Here is a 20,806-nt window from a genome sequence, read left to right on the forward strand (position 1 = left end):
ATAAAATGTTAATTTTCCATTGTTCTCTACAAGTATTGGTGATTGGTTTATGAACAGATATAATATAAAGAAGCAGGTATATGTACACAATGTGATAAAGTAATGAGAACTGATTATACCTACAAGCTCAACCCATTTTATTAGGTTGTGGCTTCAAAACACAAAATCAGCTAATTCATATACACAAATAAGCCTTAAAAAAGCAAATTTCATACATTTTATACTCTGCAGCGGGTAAAAAAAGTAATTGGAAACACATTAAGGGAAAAACAATTTTATAGTATACTGTCCCTTTAATGACAGAAAACAAAGTGTCTTAGTAAATGGAGTTCATTCAGCAGAGGGGGCTGTTACTAGTGGTGTTCCTCAGGGGTCAGTTCTGGGGCCTGTTTTGTTTAACATATTTATCTGTGATATCAGCAAAGGTCTACAGGGGAAAGTATGTCTGTTTGCAGACGATACAAAAATTTGTAACAGAGTGGATGTTCCAGTGGAGGTAGACAAAATGAGAAGTGATATACAACAATTGGAGGATTGGACAAACGACTGGGATCTAAAGTTTAACACAGCAAAGTGTAAAATAATGCATTTATGGAAGAAAAATCTAAATATTAATTACAGACTCAATGACACTTTACTGACTGTTACAGATGAGGAACAGGACTTGGGAATTATTATTTTAGATGATTTAAAATTTAGTAAACAATGTAGTAATGCAGCGAGTAAGGCTAGCAGAATGCTTGGATGTATTGGTAGAGGTATTTGCAGCAGAAATAGTAAGTTTCTTATGCCACTTTATAGATCATTAGTTAGACCTCAATTTGAGTATTGTGTGCAGTTCTGGAGGCCATATCTTCAGAAGGATATTAACGAACTTGAATCTGTGCAAAGGAGGGCTACCAAATAGGTACATGGTCTAAAAAATAAAACTTACCAGGATAGGCTCAATGACCTAAATATGTATAGCTTAGAGGAGAGAAGGGAAAGAGGTGATATGATAGCAACTTTCAAGTACATTAAAGGGCTTAGTAAAACTGAGGCTGTGGGTATTTTACATAAAATGGAAATTCAAGAACAACGGGTCATGATCTAAAGCTGAAGGGTAGTAGATTCAGGAGTAATTTGAGGATGCACTTCTTTACAGAAAGAGTGATTGATTTATGGAATAAACTTCCTCAAGAGGTAGTAATGACAAACACTGTCGGGACTTTAAAAATGCCTGGGACAAGCATAAGGCTATCCTACAAACTAGATAAGTTTATACTGTTAGGTAATATCGGGCAGACTTGCTGGGCCTATGTCTCTTATCTGTCGTCAATATCTATGTTTCTATGTTATGTGTGTCTTTTTCAGTCAATAAGCATGAATACTGCTACATAGAACATGTTTTACTGCTACATGTTACAAACAACTTTTACTTAGCCTGTTCATGCAGAAATATTATAATATTCTTTCTTTCGTTTCCTGTCATGTCTCTTTTGTTTATAAGCAGTAGCATAAACATTATAGTCAGTTGATTTCATATTTTGGAACATGTGAGTCAAATACACATGAATGCATTTCAGTTTTCAATAGAAGCAATTTGACAATACACTTGCTTCTAGTACACGCTATCACTGTTTCAAATAGCTTAGCTTTTATCGTGCATTGCTGCTTATAGAGCATACAGTTGTGCTCATAAGTTTACATACCCTGGTAGAATTTATGATTTCTTGGACATTTTTCAGAGAATATGAATGATAACACAAAAACGTTTCTTTCACTCATGGTTAGTGTTTGGCTGAAGCCATTTATTATCAATCAACTGTGTTTACTATTTTTAAATCATAATGACAACAGAAACTACCCAAATGACCCTGATCAAAAGTTTACATACCCTGGTGATTTTGGCCTGATAACATGCACACAAGTTGACACAAAGGTGTTTGAATGGCTATTAAAGGTAACCATCCTCACCTGGGATCTGTTTTCTTGTAATTGGTGTGTGTGTATAAAAGGTCAATGAGTTTCTGGACTCCTGACAGACCCTTGCATCTTTCATCCAGTGCTGCACTGACATTTCTGGATTCTGAGTCATGGGGAAAGAAAAAGAATTGTCAAAGGATCTGTTGGAAAAAGGTAGTTGAACTGTATAAAAACAGGAAAGGGCTATAAAAAGAAAATGCAAATCAGCAGTGTTCAAACTCTAATCAAGAAGTGGAAAATGAGGCGTTCTGTTTGATAACATACTGCGTTCATCTTGCCATCAATTCTGACCAAATTTCCTGTGCCTTTGTTGCTCACACAAAACATCAACGATCCACCTCCGTGTTTCACAGTAGGAATGGTGTACCTTTCATCATAGGGTTTTTTTTTGGTTAAGCACACCACAAAAGGACTGTTTAATCTTAACACACTTTTTTGTTGATTTTTTGTTTGTTTTTTTGTTGATTTTTTGTTGTTTTGTAAATATTTTTTGTTGTTACCTTTCATCATAGGCCTTGTTGACTCCTCTCCAAATGTAGCGTTTATGGTTGTGGCCAAAAAGCTAAATTTTGGTCTTATCACTCCAAATGACTTTGTGCCAGAAGGTTTGAGGCTTGTCTCTGTACTGTTTGGCATATTGTAAGCGGGATACTTTGTGACATTTGCGTAGTAATGGCTTTCTTCTGGCGACTTGACCATGCAGCCCATCTTTCTTTAAGTGCCTCCTTATTGTGCATCTTGAAACAGCCACACCACATGTCCTGTATCTCACCTGAAGTTATTTGTGGGTTTGTCTTTGCATCCTGAACAATTTTCCTGGCAGTTGTGGCTGAAATTTTAGTTGGTCTACCTGACCGTGGTTTGGTTTCAACAGAACCCCTCATTTTCCACTTCTTTATTAGAGTTTAAACACTGCTGATTTGAATTCTCAATTCCTTGTATATCTTTTTATATCCCTTTCCTGTTTTATACACTTCAAATACCTTTTCCCGCAGATCCTTTGACAATTTTTTTGCTTTCTCCATGACTCAGAATCCAGAATCGTCAGTGCAGTGAATGAAAGATGCAAGGATCTGTCAGGAGTTCAGAAACTCATTGACCTTTTATACACACACACTAATTACAAGCAAACAGATCACAGGTGAGGATGGTTACCTTTAATAGCCATTCAAACCCCTTTGTTTCAACTTGTGTGCATATTATCAGGCCAAAATCACCAGGGTATGAAAACTTTTGATCAGGGTCATTTGGGTAGTTTCTGTTGTCATTATGATTTAAAAATAGTAAACACAGTTGATTAATAATAAATGTCTTCAGCCAAACACTAACCATGAGTGAAAGAAAACTTTTTGTGTTATCATTCATATTCTCTGAAAAATGGCCAAGAAATTATAAATTCTGCCAGGGTATGTAAACTTATGAGAACAACTGTATGTGCATATGCTATGTACACCCACCCTTTTTGAGACAGTGATAGTTTTACTAGAATCATGTATAAAATATGCTATTATTCAACTACCATTTCTCTTTAAGAGTGAACACACCATATGCTTATCTGCATGTTGTGCCCACTATTCTTTAAAAGTGCTAGAGAATTGTATTTTTATTTTGAACAGGAGGCAGATTTTGTGATCTATTTTAGAGATGCAAATGCATACATTACTTGTAAAATGATTATTGTAGTTTTTCCACATCTAAAACATGCATTATAAGTAACCAGTACCTTTTTGATAGCTATTGCACAAATATGATAACTATAGGGCCTGTATAATGCAGACATCTTGATAGATTAGCAAAATATCGCTTACCTGAGCACGATATTTGCGCTCCACTAAGTAATACCAGCGCACGCAAATGTGTGCTGCTATTACATGTTAGGTGTAATGTGAACGCGACCTCAGGTTCGCATTACAGGGCAGCTTTGCGCTCACAAGAGCACGCTTCAATAGGCTCCAATGGAAGCCTTGTTCTCATGCCGTCATACACGGCTGAGAACCTAGCGCAGCAAAGGAGGTTAAAGGGTATACACTAAATTTCATATAACTGCATGTAATAGATATTACTATAAAGAATAAGATGCACAGGTGCTGATTTAAAAATCCAGAGTAAAACCTTTAAAAAACTTACTTAGAAGCTTCAGGTTTAGCAATGTTGATTAGGTTATTAGGAACACCCAGTGCAAGAGGCTAATAGCAGCAGTAGACTGGAAGAGCGCGTCTATATAAATAGATCATCTACAAAACATTTATGCAAATAAAAATTTGGTGTATAATGGCCCTTTAAGTTGTGCAGCGATGGGCAGCAAAGGGTAAATATATATGTATATAAAGATATAAATATAAATTAATGTGTATATGTGTAATTCAAAAATGGACCTCACACTTACATTTGGGGGCAATTTGGTGATATTTGTATAATTTGTATAATTTTTTGAGGGCTAATTGCTACCGCCAGCTCACTAAATGGCCGGTTATTTATTGTACCCCGTAAACAGGTGAATTTGCCTTAAATTAGCGCTCCACTTGTAATCTAGCTCATAGTTGTCTCTGTGGAAAAATATACATTATCATAACTTACATTTATGTACTATGGGGTTGGGGGTGGGGTTAAGGCATAACAGAGGAGGGGTTATGTTTTCCGGAGTGTGGTTGGTTGGCACAGAGTGGAGTCCGAATGGACACTGTGGGGCCTATCAATCAAGCTTCGTATGGAGCTTGAAGCCCCGTGTTTCTGGCGAGCCTTCTAAAGACCGCTGCTCCATAACCTGTCCCCTCTGCTCTGAGGAGGTGGACAGACATTGCCGCAATTCAACCCGATCAAATACGATTGACACCCCCTGCTAGCGGCCGATTGGCTGTGAATCTGCAGGGGGCGGCGTTGCACCAGCAGTTCACAAGAGCAGCTGGTGCAATGCTGAATACGGAGAGCGTATTGCTCTCTGCATTCAGCGATGTCTGTCGGACATCTGATCGGATCATTTTGGACAGACACATAATAAATAGGCCCCATGACAGGACAAACGGAAGGTCTGCATTATACAGGACATTTGTAGTACTAATAATAAAGCATTAGAGCAATATATAATGATAAGGAAGAGAGAGACACAGATTTATTAGCAGCCTCTCAATTCCATTTGTAATCTGTGGAGCTTATTTACTAAAGAATGGGAACATAAGCTAGACTGGAGACTGGAGTGATTGGAAGTGAATCAACAGAGCGACGGGATAGGTGGATTAGCCTGGCAGAGGCATTTAGGATGGTTTGAAGTGGGGAGAGGCAGGAGTGCATTGCTGCTTCTTCACCAAAGGATACCAAGAGAATGAAGCAAATTAGATTAAAAAAATGGGAAGTTGATTAAAATTGTATACTCTATCTGAATCAAGAAAGAAAATTTGTGGGTTTCATGTCCCTTTAATTTCTAACAGATTAATGAAAGACAACTTTAATTTCCCTTTCATTTTTTTCTTATAAATCACCTTTTACACAGTCTTGGAATGTGAGTGACCTTTCACTGTTTTATGCTATTCTGAATCTCACAGTACTCTGAATAAACTTGAAGTTAAAGCTACATTTTCACCAATGTTTACCAAGGTTTTGAATCTGTACTTTTTTTTTTTATAAATAATTTAAATTCTTGTATTTGTTTAAAAATTGTGCTTTGCTCCACATTCGCTAGAGATCTGGAATCTATGTTTTCAAAAAGTAGCAGATTGTCTAAACCACTCTTCTTCAAACCAGTCTTCAGACCTCCCTAACAGGCCTCATTTTAAGGATATCCGAACTAGAGCACAGGTGAAATAATCATCTGATTAGTAAACATGGTTATTAATCTGCTCTCATCCAAGCTAATGTTAAATGTTAAAATGTCATGCCCTATCTTAATCATGAAAGTTTCTTTTTGAGTAGACTATCCCTTTAAAGGTCTCTCAGGTGCTGTCTGACAACTTCCCACTTTATTGTAAGAAGGCAAAGTACTATGGTACTCTAGATACTTATGGAGACATTAAGTGCTTTTCATTTCATTAATTTTTATTGCAAGGCAATATTCAAATGTTGCATTGAAATATTACAATTGTGCAGTTAAATGTTACAATCCTAAATTAAAATTCCTGGGAATTTTGAAACACTAGGTAAAGGGGATAACATTTGTAGTATTGGTTGTTCTCTAATTATTAAAATTATTATAACATAATCTGAAAACTTTATAGAACACAATGAGCTGGAAAATGTTGAATTATGTAAACTAAAAATCAGGGAAAAAAATTGTCAAACTAATGAAACTATTGAGTGCCCTCTAGTGGCAGAATGCCACATTAAAATATTAGTTTTTATCAAGATACCTAAATAAAATTAGATTTTTACTATTTCAGATACATATTGAAATTCAATTTGATTCAGGTTGTTACTATATATTCATTTATGTAAAAGTACACAGGTGGGTGTGGCTGGTCAAGATGCAGATAAAAAGTGAAAAGGGCATTAATAGTATTTTATTTATGCATAATATATATATCAATAACTAACCAGTACCACTGCAATGAAAAAAGGGCTCATGCACATAATAATTATAAAATTATTATAATGGACTCTTTATTAGCAAAAGCCTCAGATTAACTGTATTGATCAAGCAATCAATATGTAGAATATTAATTACGGTTCAGGTTCTTGCAGAATCTACCACCCAGGAAAAGGGGCAAAAACAAATAATGTACAGATACAATCATTTTACTAAACATTATTAAACTTTGTATGGATTTTATGGAAGAATAAGCTTGAAATGTATTTCAAGCTTATTCTTCCTGTAACTATAGCATTATAATATGTTATGGTCATATATTAAAGTGTAAAGATAAACCAGAAACATAAACCTGTTGTTTCACATTGTATCAGGCTAAAACAACAGTCAGAATCTTAGTTAATGCACTGTCATAGTTTTCCTCTCTAGTAAGCATCTACAACCTTTTGCCTTTTAAACTTATATAATAGACACCTCTTGTTTTCTTGTGTATTGTTTGTGTAAATTAAAATGAGCAATGCTAGTGTTATCTCTTCTTCCTACATTAATATCTGAATGAGATCTTAAGAGAGGATGACCATAGAAAGTAAAGGGGCATTATACTCTAAATACATTTCATGCCCCTCTCCATCTCTAATTAACCTCTTAACGACCACGACGTACCCTGTACGTCGCTGGTCATTAAGGGATTATGTGGCTATAATAGCGCAGGTTTTGCCATGAGCAGCAAGACCGCGCTATTAGACCCTACCTCCCTGAGGAAGGTTTGCTAAAATAGCGTGGCTGGTGGCAAGTCCAAACTATTGAAAGTGTGGTCCCCTATAGAAAGGCCAGTGATGTACATGGTACATCACTAGTCATTAAGGGGTTAAAGGTGCAGCCATTTTAGAACCTAGGTTTCACTACAGCTATCTGAAGGTGAGTTGCTGCACATGTGCAAACATATCAGCACTGAAATATAGGGAAAGCAAGTGTTCAATATGGCTGCACTCTTGACTAGAGAAAGGTATGGAATACCCTCAATAATATGCTTATATGTATTTAGTGTTTAATGTCCCTTTAAAATGAACAGTAGAAGAGAGTAAAATGTATTTAGGGCTAGATTACAAGTGGAGCGCTATATGTCACTTTCATGAAAGCGATATTAGTGCTGCACTTTGTAATACCAGCACACGATAATGTGTGCTGGTATTCCAAGTTAGCCACAATGCGAACGCAAGCTCACATTCATGAGAGCGAACTTCAGTGCCAGCGAAAGTGGTAAGTCGCACAGCGATGGCATCAATTAAATATATATGTATATAGACATATTAACACATATATATATGTATATAAGCATATACAGTATATATACATTTACAGGGAAAACACACTTCCCATTAACCGCTCTGTAAAGGTTTCTAACACCTCACTCCCACCAACTTTACCCCAAAAATACTGCCTAGTGCTATAATTTTATTAAAAAATAAAAATGTTGACATCTTTATTTTTTAATAAACTACACTAGACAGTATTTTGGGGGCATTTGGGGCACATTTATAAAATTAACCAGAGATCTGATCTCTGGTTAATTTTATAAGCGCAAATTGCTACCTCGAGCTTGGGGTAGCAATAATCAGCAACTTGTAATGGCTGGTTAATTATCTCGCTAATTTAGCACTCCACTTGAAATCTAGCCCTTAGTAATTAATGTCCCTTTAAAAGGAACAGTAAAAAAGATAAAGGATGAGGAAAGGACAAAAACACAGAGCAGCGAGGAGTTATGTGGTGCTAACAAAATCAAGAAGGAAAAACAACTGTAAATAATTGATTGTAAACTCATTGGAACAGGCTCCTCTGTCTCCCGTATTATTTGTTTTGTTTGTCTGTTTTATGTATGGTTATAAATGAGTGTCAGTGTTACCCTGTGTATGTAGCCAGTGTTAGAGATTTGGCTGTGCTATCTGTAAAATGATAATGCTAAAAACTTTCTAATTTACTCCTATTATCAGTTTTTCTTTTGTTCTCTTGGTATCTTTATTTGAAAAGCAGGAATGTAGGTTTAGGATCGCGACCCATTTTTTATTCAGCACCTGGGTAGGGCTTGCTGATTGGTAGCTAAATGTAGCCACCAATCAGCAAGCGCTACCCAGCATGCTTAGCCAAAAATGGGCCAGCTCCTAACCTTACATTCCTGCTTTTTCAGATAAAGATACCAAGAGAACGAAGAAAACTTGATAATAGAAGTTAATTAGAAATTTAAATTGTAAAATTGCCTGCTCTATTTGAATCAGGAAATAAAAAAATTGGGTTTCATATCCCTTTAAGTGCTGAGTTGCTGTGTCTGTGGAGGTCTGTGGAAGTTTTTTTGGCCTCTCATTTCTAGGAATCTCCCTTTTTTGCCCTAACTTTTTTTGCAGCTTCCCAGGCTCCCTTATTTAACCGCAAATAGAAAAATGTTCTCCCTTATCTTTTACAAATAATCTTTATTTCAAACATTGTAAAATAAAAAAAAATTCCAGTAACTACTGTATAATTTGTCAATTTCCTACGTTCAACAAAAAGTTGGCACAAAGCACAATAAGTTCCAGGTGACTAATGACTTACACTAGAGGAGACTGTAGCGCTGGTTATGTTATACTGTGTGTTGGTCCTGCTGTGAATGAAATTGCAGATGATAATTGCTTGATTTATGTTCCTGCAATGCCTGATAAAAGATTTAGAACTATCAATGTGTATTTTTTTTATAATTTTTAAACACTGCCTAATACCTAATTCTCGGGTCTATGCCAGCACATGTTTGGGATAATGTTGCAGTCTCTGGTGAAAAAAAGACAATGAACTGACAAATGTGAATTTGTGGTTGGTTTCTGATGTTTGTTGATAACACAGGAAGATATTTAGGGGCCGATTTATAAAATTGCGAGCGGACATGATACGATGTAGCGTATCATGTCCGCCGCTGTCGGCATTTATCATTACACAAGTAGTTCTTGTGAACTGCTTGTGCAATGGCGCCCCCTGCAGATTCGCGGCCGCTAGCAGGGGGTGTCAATTAGCTTGATCATATAGGATCAGGCGGATTGATGTCCGCAGTCTCAGAGCAGGCGGACAAGTTATGGAGCAGTGGTTTGGCTCACGCGGAAACAGGGGCATCAAGCTCCATTCAGAGCTTGATAAATCGGCCCCCTAGACTAAATATAAATAGAAGTCCAGAAACAAAAGGCCTTAATAGGTGATGCTCTCAGATGAGCGTATATAAATGAATATAGATAATACAATTTAAAATAAAAAATGAAATTAAACAAAATGTGTATACAATATATATTAAAGGGACATGAAACCCAAAATCTTTCTTTCACAATTTAGATAGAGAATATAATTTTAAACAGTATTCCAATGTACTTCTATTATCTAATTTGCTTCAATCTTTAGATACCCTTTGTTGAAGAAAGAGCAATGCACTAGGGTGAGCCAATCACATGAGGCATTTATGTGCAGTCACCAATCAGCAGCTACTGAGCCTATTTAGATATGCTTTTCGATAAAGGATGTCAAGAGAATGAAGCAAATTAGATAAAAGAAGTAAATTGAAAAGTTGTTTAAAATTGTATTCTCTATCTGAATCATGAATGGAAAAAAATGGATTTCATGTCCCTTTAAGAGTCCAAACACTAAAATCCACAGACAGTCTTGTGTTATCCTCCAAAAGCAAGCGGCACTCCATAGTGGGGTTTAGCTCCCCACACAGAGCTACAAAAGAAGCAAATAACTGAGGCACCTCATGGTGTATTATAAAAACACGTCTACTATGTGTGAAACGATGAAAACACCCACAGACGGGTGGTCAGAGCCACCGAACAGTTCATCTTGGGTTACTGGAATAAAAAGATCTAGAGAATCCGTGTTCAAAGGACATCCAAGGGAATATCTAAAGCATCAGTACAATACAAGAGTGGGGTGTTAAAACTTTTATAGCTTAGAGAAGCGTTTCTCGGCTACCAGACTAGCTGATCTGTAATCAAACCTTTCTAAAGTCAAAAAACATTTATCCAATGTGTGATCTGGAAAAGTGACTCCAAATAATGTGTCACATTCTCTGATAGAGTGATTTAACAGTTCTAGCATTTGCAGTTTTATTTCATATTTTGGTCATTTAACATAACAGCATATTTGTTTCTGCTTATTCAAACTAGGACAGAGCAACTTTCCGGAGAATCATAGTTAAAAATAATGCCAAAAAGAGACGGATGTATGAAAACTTTATAGAATCTCTGCCATTCCTTAAATCTTTAGAAGTAAGTATACAAAAAGTATTAACAGTACATTTTACATTGTCATGATGAGTCCTCTGTGCTTGCTAAAAACATAATACTTTTTTTTTTTTATCTACAGCTTTCAGAACGATTGAAAGTGGTTGATGTCATAGACACCAAAATGTTCAACGACGGAGAACGAATCATCCATCAGGTGGGCAACATGACACAACATGATTGGCACCGCATGCATGTGCCTGGGCTGACCTCAGAGTTTACACACAAGCTAACTAGTGGGCTTAGGGGTCCCTCTTATTTATCTTTCATTTAAAGCAATCCTGATTTGTTAAGCGATTAACCAGTAAGGACTGAGGATAAACGCCTGTTAAAAGTAAGCCCCACCCACTTTTCTGATATGGAGGAAAGCATCTGCTGTCATGGTAAAAGTCAAAATTAACCTTTCATAATTTAGATGGAATATGCAGTTTTAACAACTTTGTAATTAAGTTCTATTATCAAATTTTCTTTTTTTTTTCTTTTGTATCCTTTGTTAAAGAATAAATCTAGGTAGGCTGATAGGTCTAAGAGCATGCTCTTATCTTTAGCACGCTACGGCAGCAGTGTTTGCAACAATGTATAATACTGCTACAAACAAAACACTACTACCATAAAGTTCTGAAGACATGTGAGCGCTCCTGTGCGCCTAAGAGACTACCTAGGTTTAATCTTCAGCAAAGGATACCAAGAGAACATAGCAAATTTGACAATAGAAGTAAACCAGAAAGTATTTTTTTTCCTGATTTGCATCACAATATTACTGAGAGGCATAGTAAGCTAGATAGTACCCATGTGCAGCAGAGTGAAATTTGTGTTGTCCGAATATTTTGGAATTAATATTTGAGGAAATTAGTTTCCCTGAATATTTGCCTTCTGCACTATTAGGTTTTTGTTAAACTAATGTAAATGTTCCTTTTCTATAGATGAAAACGTTCACCTGTACCATTATACTTACCGTAAGGGCGCTAGAGAGCCGCGCTAAAGGGACAGTCTACTCCAGAATTTATATTGTTTAAAAATAGATAATCTCTGTATTACCTATTTCCCAGTTTTGCATAATCAACACAGTTATATAAATACACTTTTTACCTCTGTGATTACCTTGTATCTAAGCCTCTGCAAACTGCCCCCTTATTTCAGATCTTTTAACGGACTTGCATTTTAGCCAATCAGTGCTGACTCATAAATAACTCCACAGGAGTGAGCAGATAAGAGACAGCATTTAAGGTCTTAGAAATTAGCATATGAGCCTACTTAGGTTAAGTTTTCAACAAAGAATACCAAGAGAATAAAGCAAATTTGATGAAAAAAATAAATTGGAAAGTTGTTTAAAATTGCATGCCCTATCTGAATCATGAAAGTTTAATTTTGACTAGCCTGTCCCTTATTCCCAAGTCTTCTTCATAGCGCCTGGGCCATGCTAATAGGAGGCAGCTTAGCGGATCCCAGGTCCTGCACTAAAGAACCTTCTACTTTAGCGCAGGCTTTCTAGCGCGCTTGAGGTAAGGATTTTAACCCCTAAAGGTAATTTAAAGAAAACAAATTAATACTGATTAATTCAATCAGTATTTCTTAGTTTTCTTTACATTTAGTTGGTGCATTTGTTTGTTAAAATAAAACCAATAATATCCATTTTATGTTACGAATGCATATGGCTACTAAAAACATCTTGCGCACATACTCATAATCAGCTAACATGTGCCAAGTATTGCATAACCCTAAATATTTTCATAATATAAAACAAATGAAGGAGGATACAAGGTGGATGCTATTTTATTGTATTTCTAGTTTATGTGATTGCAACCTAGCAAACATATAGTCCTTATGAAAAAGCCATCTCAAAACATGAAACTTAGCTTTTTCAATTCCAGTGGTTTTGTGTTCTCGTGAATAGCTCAGGTCTTACGGAATATAAAATTAAAGGGACATTAAAAACTTTGAGATGGTAATAGAGTTTGATAAATTGTATATATAAAAAAAAACTGCAATATGCTTTTATTATTTATTTTGTCCCCCCCCTTTCCTGTAAATCCATTCTGAAATTGTGAGCTATATTCCACACATACATTGGCTGCACACTCTAGTGACCTATTTATACCTGTCCCTAATTGGCCACAGCAAAGAAGGTAACCTAAGTTACAATATGGCAGCTCCCATTGTTTTATAGACACTAAGGGGTCAATTTATCAAGCTCCGTAAAGACCGCTGCTCCATAACCTGTCCGTCTGCTCTGAGACGGCGGACAGAAATCAACCTGATCGAATACGATCGAGATGATTGACACCCCCTACTAGCGGCTGATTGCCCACGAATCTGCAGGGGGCAGCATTGCACCAGCAGTTCACAAGAACTGCTGGTGCAATGATACTGTCGGCATTTATCGATGTGCAGCGGACATGATACGCTACACTGTATCATGTCCGCTCGCACATTAATAAATGGACCCCTAAAACTTTACACTTATTTTGTCAATACTTAAACAGCTAATGAAACTTTAAAAAATATATCTACAGGTTATTCTCAGACAAATCTTTTCTTTGAATGCTTTAAATATCAAATGTGCTGCTGTTGAGGCATATTTTCTCTTACAAATTTGAAGTACAAAAATCAAGATCTATTGCTGTAAAACCCATGGTAACAACAGGTATCTCCAATAAAATCTATGGATACGTTTTATGTTACCAGTACCACTAATTTACACCGTTTACAACAGTGAAGCAAACTAGGCCTCAATTTTTCAAATTCACTCAGTCTTTTCTTTCAATTTGGAACTTTCTAAATCTAGGCTTTAGGGATGTGTGCATTCAACACAAGTGCTTTTGACCAAAACAATACAAAAAATATGTGTCTTAAATGTCAAAATAACTAGAAATATGTTCATTTGTTTTCACAGGGAGATGAAGCAGAAAGTTTTTTCATTGTAGAATCTGGGGAAGTAAGAATAACAATGAAAACCAAGGTAACATATGCACACAACTAATATTTCCGGGGTGGGGATCAGCAACAAAGAAAATCTGTAATTGGACTTGTAACTACAGTAGAAATATTTATCTGAATTTTTTTTTACCAATATCTTTAACAATGCACTTTGGTTCACTATCTATAAATAGCATATTAATCAATCCCTGTTCTCATGGTAAAAAAGTGGCTTTAGATAATTCTACCCAAGGAAATAGAAGTACTGGTGAGTATTCTTAAATAATCTTGCCAGCCCAGAGACCTTTCAATCATCTCACATAACAAATTTACTGGCTCATTCTTATCACCATATTGTTTGGTGATTTTATTGCAATGCTTCATAAATTAGTTTGTTCTTATGAATCCATGCTATACATCAGCAATTCAGGTTTAATTGGTGATGTATAGTAAAATATATATATATTTTTATTATTATTTTTTTAATGTTTATTTAATGTCCCTTTAAATTAAAAAAAAAATGTACCATGTTACATTTGTATAGAAGATTATGGCTACTTTGGGGATACACTCTGCTCTAGATAGTCCATAATTGTTTATTGAGAGGAGGGCTATGTAAATGTTATGCCACAGAGGGGGAAATATGATGACTCATCATTTAAAGAAGTCCCTTGAGTGGCAGCTACATTTTAAAGGCTTTCTATGCCTTTACGCATTACAGCCATGGCCCAGAACGCCAAGGTGGGTAAAAACCAAAAACAAACAAAAAAAAAACACTTCTCATTGGAATAACGTGTCTGTTCTGTGTTCACTACCAGCAGTCAAGGAAAGGTTACAATCACTGCTGTTTGGGTTTTACTGGCAGTCAAAACAGATTGATCACTTTTTATTCATGTTGATACGAGCTGGACAGTTGTTGTTTTTTGTATATTTTTAAAAACATCTCCCAGTATCCTCCTTTCCCCCCACACAGCAGCCAATCACATGTGCACGTTTCCTTGTAAGAGCTTGCTGATATTTTTTTTTTATTATTTTTTTTTATAATGTCTTCTCTATCATGTTTGAAATAAAGTATTTGGTGGACAGATCTGTATCTTATAATAAAGGAGAATAGGATAACCTATCTATTTTGAAGAAAAATAGTTGCTTTATGGAATGCTGATGGTGCCCTTGTGAAATGTGCATGCACAAACCCTAATGTGCACTGTCAATGCCTACTCTAGTATTCCCTCCATCATTGGCCAACATTAATGAGCCAGAGTGTGTAGAAAGAGGCTTTTTCTTTTTAAAACAATTATTAGAAATCATTGTACTTTTTTTTAACTAATGAAAGAATTTTGAATATTGATTATTTGTTTTTAACCTAATAACTAAAACATAGGCCTCCATTACATATGCAGCGTCGCCCGCAAAATCCCCCGCCGCCAGATTTTATGTGATTTTGGTATTACATATACGGCGTAGCATACAAGTTACGCACGTATAAGTCACCCGCCGCCCGCAATTATTACTCCCATAAGCTAACATAGAACCGCAACGCAAATCTGTATCCAATATCCAGCACAAGGACTTACGTGGCAAAAATGGAGAAATCTTACTCCATTTTTACCTCGCCATAAAAGGCAGCCGCAGCAAGCCTTGCGCTGAGTATGGGAGCACCGTAACTCCCGAAAATGCCTGCAAAAATAAACTAACACCTAACGCATGCGCAATGTCTATCTACCTGCCAACCGCAATCCCCCACCACAGTAACTAATAAAGTCTATTAACCCCTAAATCCGCCAACTCCAACATCGCAAACTACCTATTAAAACTATTAACCCCTAAACCGCCATAGCCCACAACGCAATAAACCTAATCAAGTATTAACCCCTAAACCGCCATAGCCCACAACGCAATAAACCTAATCAAGTATTAACCCCTAAACCGCCATAGCCCACAATTCAATAAACCTAACCCCTATCCTAACCCCCCTAACCTAACCCCCCCTAACCTAACACCCCCTAAATGAACTAAAATGACCTAATTTACAAAATACTAACGTTACTATTAAATATAAAAAAAACTAACACTACTTAAAAATTAAAAATAAACTAAGTATAAATTAAAGGGGCAGTCTAATCAAAATTCAGGAGTAGACTGTCCCTTTAATCAAGAATTACAGAAAATAATAAAATCTAAGATTACAAAATTTTTAAAAAAATTACACCTAATCCCTATGAAAATAAAAAATCCCCCCCAAAATAAAAACACCCCCTAATCTAATAAACTACCAGTAGCCCTCAAAAGGACTTTTTGCAGGGCATTGCCCCAAGATAATCAGCTCTTTTGCACAAAAAATACACACAGCCCCGCCTACCAGCCAATAGGATAAGAGCTACTGAAATCCTATTGGCTGATTTGAACAGCCAATAGGATTTCAGTAGCTCTCATCCGATTGGCTGATTTGAATTTGAAGGCTCAAATCAGCCAATAGGAATTCAAGGGACGCCATTTTTAATCGCGTACCTTGAATTCCTATTCAGTGTACGGCGGAGATCGTATGAAGAGGATCCTCCACGCTCCATTGCTCCGCGGTCGCCGATCTTTAGTTCCAGAGTCGCCGGTCTCAGTTCCAGATTCGCCGGTCTTCAACTCCGCCCTCCGCTCCGCACGGCTGGTTCCTGGAAGAAGAAAGAAGAGGTCGCCGCTTGGAAGAAGACTTCACCGCCTGGAACAGGACCTTCTCTGCTGCACTGCAGGACAGGTGAGGACCACTTGGGGGTTAGACTTAGGCTTTTTTAAGGGGTTTTGGGGGGGATTTATTTTATTTAGATAGGGTGGGCAGCAAAATAGCTGAATGCCCTTTTAAGGGCAATGCCCAACAAATGCCCTTTTCAGGGCAATGGGTAGTTTAGCGTTTTTAGTGTTAGTTTTTTTTGGGGGGGGGTTGGTGGGTGGGGGAATTTACTGGTAGGGGGGCTGTGTGTTTTTTTGGTGTAAAAGAGCTGATTATCTTGGGGCAATGCCTTGCAAAAAGTCCTTTTAAGGGCTACTAGATTAGGGGGTGTTTTTATTTTGGGGGGGATTTTTTATTTTCATAGGGATTAGGTGTAATTTATTTAAAATTTTGTAATTTTATTTATTATTTTCTGTAATCTTAGGCCTAGATTTGGAGTTTTGCGTTAGAAGGGGTGCGTTAGCTACGCGTGCTTTTTTTTGGCCGCACCTTTTAAATACCGCTGGTATTTAGAGTTCACAGAATGGCTGCGTTAGGCTCCAAAAAGGGAGCGTAGAGCATAATTTACTGACACTGCAACTCTAAATACCAGCGGTGCTTACGGACGCGGCCAGCTTCAAAAACGTGCTCGTGCACGATTTCCCCATAGGAAACAATGGGTCCGTTTGAGCTGGAAAAAAACCTAACACCTGCAAAAAAGCAGCATTCAGCTCCTAACGCGGCCCCATTGTTTCCTATGGGGAAACTCTTCCTAAGTCTGCACCTAACACCCTAACATGTACCCCGAGTCTAAACACCCTTAACCTTACACTTATTAACCCCTAATCTGCCGCCCCCGCTATCGCTGACCCCTGCATATTTTTTTTAACCCCTAATCTGCCGCTCCGTACACCGCCGCAACCTACATTATCCCTATGTACCCCTAATCTGCTGCCCCTAACACCGCCGACCCCTATATTATATTTATTAACCCCTAATCTGCCCCCCACAATGTCGCCGCCAGCTACCTACAATAATTAACCCCTAATCTGCCGACCGGACCTCACCGCTACTATAATAAAGTTATTAACCCCTAATCCGCCTCACTCCCGCCTCAATAACCCTATAATAAATAGTATTAACCCCTAATCTGCCCTCCCCTAACATCGCCGACACCTAACTTCAATTATTAACCCCTAATCTGCCGACCGGACCCTCACCGCTACTCTATTAAATTTATTAACCCCTAAAGCTAAGTCTAACCCTAACCCTAACACCCCCCCCCCCTAAATTAAATATAATTTAAATCTAACGAAATAAATTAAATCTTATTAAATAAATTATTCCTATTTAAAGCTAAATACTTACCTGTAAAATAAACCCTAATATAGCTACAATATAACGAATAATTATATTGTAGCTATTTTAGGATTAATGTTTATTTTACAGGCAACTTTGTATTTATTTTAACCAGGTACAATAGCTATTAAATAGTTAAGAAACTATTTAATAGCTACCTAGTTAAAATAATTACAAAATTACCTGTAAAATAAATCCTAACCTAAGTTACAATTAAACCTAACACTACACTATCAATAAATTAATTACATACATCAGGGGCTTAGTGTTAGGTTTATTTAAGGGGGCTTTGGGTTAGATTAGGGGTATGTGGGTGGTGGGTTGTAGTGTTGGGGGGGGGTATTGTGTTTATTTTTACAGGCAAAAGAGCTGAATTATTTGGGGCATGACCCACAAAAGGCCCTTTTAAGGGCTGGTAAGGTAAAAGAGCTTTTCTATTTTAATTTTAGAATAGGGTAGGGCATTTTTTTATTTTGGGGGGCTTTGTTATTTTATTAGGGGGCTTAGAGTAGGTGTAATTAGCTTAAAATTGTTGTAATATTTTTATTATGTTTGTAATTAATTTTTTTATTTTTTGTAACTTAGCTTTTTTTATTTTTTGTACTTTAGTTAGTTTATTTAATTGTATTTATTTGTAGGGATTTGTATGTAATTAATTTATTGATAGTGTAGTGTTAGATTTAATTGTAGGTATTTTATTTAATTAATTTATTGATAGTGTAGTGTTAGGTTTAATTGTTACTTAGGTTAGGATTTATTTTACAGGTAATTTTGTACTTATTTTAACTAGGTAGCTATTAAATAGTTCTTAACTTTTTAATAGCTATTGTACCTGGTTAAAATAATTACAAAGTTGCCTGTAAAATAAATATAAATCCTAAAATAGCTACAATGTAATTATTCGTTATATTGTAGCTATATTAGGGTTTATTTTACAGGTAAGTATTTAGCTTTAAATAGGAATAAGTTATTTAATAAGAGTTAATTTATTTTGTTAGATAAAAATTATATTTAACCTAGGGGGGTGTTAGGGTTAGGGTTAGAGTTAGCTTTAGGGGTTAATACATTTATTAGAGTAGCGGTGAGGTCCGGTCGGTAGATTAGGGGTTAATACTTGAAGTTAGGTGTCGGCGATGTTAGGGAGGGCAGATTAGGGGTTAATACTATTTATTATAGGGTTTTTGAGGCAGGAGTGAGGCGGATTAGGGGTTAATAACTTTATTATAGTAGCGGTGAGGTCCGGTCGGCAGATTAGGGGTTAATAATTGTAGGTAAGGTACAAGCGACGTTGGGGGGGGCAGATTAGGGGTTAATAAATATAATATAGGGGTCGGCGGTGTTAGGGGCAGCAGATTAGGGGTACATAGGGATAATGTAGGTGGCGGCGGTGTGCGGTCGGCAGATTAGGGGTTAAAAAAATTTAATAGAGTGGCGGCGATGTGGGGGGATCTCGGTTTAGGGGTACATAGGTAGTTTATGGGTGTTAGTGTACTGTAGAGCACAGTAGTTAAGAGCTTTATGATCTGGCGTTAGCCCAAAAAGCTCTTAACTCCTGTTTTTTTCCTGCGGCTGGAGTTTTGTCGTTAGAGTTCTAACGCTCACTTCAGCCAAGACTCTAAATACCAGCGTTAGAAAGATCCCATTGAAAAGATAGGATACGCAATTGGCATAGGGGGATCTGCGGTATGGAAAAGTCGCGGGTGCAAAGTGAGCGTTAGACCCTTTAATGACTGACTCTAAATACCAGCGGGCGGTAAAAACCAGCGTTAGGACCCCCCTAACGCTGGTTTTGACGGCTACCGCAAAACTCTAAATCTAGGCGTTAGATTTTATTATTTTCTGTAATTCTTGATTAAGGGACAGTCTACTCCTGAATTTTGATTAGACTGCCTCTTTAATTTATACTTAGTTTATTTTTATTTACATTTAATAGTAATGCTAGTATTTTGTAAATTAGGTCATTTTAGTTCATTTAGGGGGTGTTAAGTTAGGGGGGGTTAGGTTAGGGGGGTTAGGTTAGGGGTTAGGTTTATTGCGTTGTGGGCTATGGTGGTTTAGGGGTTAATACTTGAATAGGTTTATTGCGTTGTGGGCTATGGTGGTTTATGGGTTAATACTTGAATAGGTTTATTGCGTTGTGGGCTATGGCGGTTTAGGGGTTAATACTTGATTAGGTTTATTGCGTTGTGGGCTATGGCGGTTTAGGGGTTAATACTTTATTAGGTTTATTGCGTTGTGGGCTATGGCGGTTTAGGGGTTAATACTTGATTAGGTTTAGTGCGTTGTGGGCTATGGCGGTTTAGGAGTTGTTTTAATAGGTAGTTTACGATGTTGGGGTTTGCGGATTTAGGGGTTAATAATTGAGTTATTACTTGCGGTGTGGGTTTGATTACGGATATAGGGGTTAATAGTTTAAATAGGCATATTCCGTTGTGGGGGGTTGTCGGTCTAGGGGTTAATACATTTAATATTAGTAATGAGAGGGGGGGGTTGCGGATATAGGGGTTTTACGTGTCAGGCTTATTTTTGGGAGGCGTGTTAGACTTTTACAGGAGATTTGTTATTTTCTTTACTTTTCTTATGCGCCGGCAGTTTCTAAAGTGTCGTAAGTCACTGGCGACTCCAGAAATCTGTATTTACGCTCATTTCTGGACATCGCTAGTTTATCAGACTTACGGCACTTTATGAACTGCCGGCGGGGTTTATGTAATACCCCGATGTGCAATGTGAAATTACGGCGGCGAGTGTTTCCATGCTTGCGCCGAAACCGTATATTTGATCGCGCCCATAGATTTTGACTTTTATCTCCCTTTAATGTGAACACAAAACTGTAACGAATAGAGGGTTTCAGAAATGGATGCTTCAAAACTGACCAGATATATTTAACAATTTAAAAAAAAACTATAGAATTATTGTTACTTGACAATGTTTCAGGCATTAAAGAGTTACAGAATATCATCAATACTTTATTACCTCAGGCAGAACAAGTATACCTAATGTTCCATCATAAATGGGGGTTTTAAAATGACACATCCATTAACGGTGCTCCTGGCATCCAAA

General features: G+C 37.0%; 1 protein-coding gene across 1 annotated transcript in view; it reads left to right on the forward strand.

Moving 5' to 3' along the window:
• Positions 1-20,806, forward strand: part of PRKAR2B (protein kinase cAMP-dependent type II regulatory subunit beta) — a 414,633-nt gene that overhangs the window by 373,939 nt on the left and 19,888 nt on the right. Inside the window, exons 7-10 of the mRNA XM_053716571.1 lie at positions 10,657-10,758; positions 10,856-10,930; positions 13,667-13,732; positions 16,287-16,294. Of these exons, the coding sequence (XP_053572546.1) occupies positions 10,657-10,758; positions 10,856-10,930; positions 13,667-13,732; positions 16,287-16,294 (251 nt within the window). The remainder of the gene's footprint in view (positions 1-10,656; positions 10,759-10,855; positions 10,931-13,666; positions 13,733-16,286; positions 16,295-20,806) is intronic.

This window comes from Bombina bombina, chromosome 6, assembly GCF_027579735.1.
Source record: "Bombina bombina isolate aBomBom1 chromosome 6, aBomBom1.pri, whole genome shotgun sequence".
Lineage (NCBI taxonomy): Eukaryota > Metazoa > Chordata > Amphibia > Anura > Bombinatoridae > Bombina > Bombina bombina.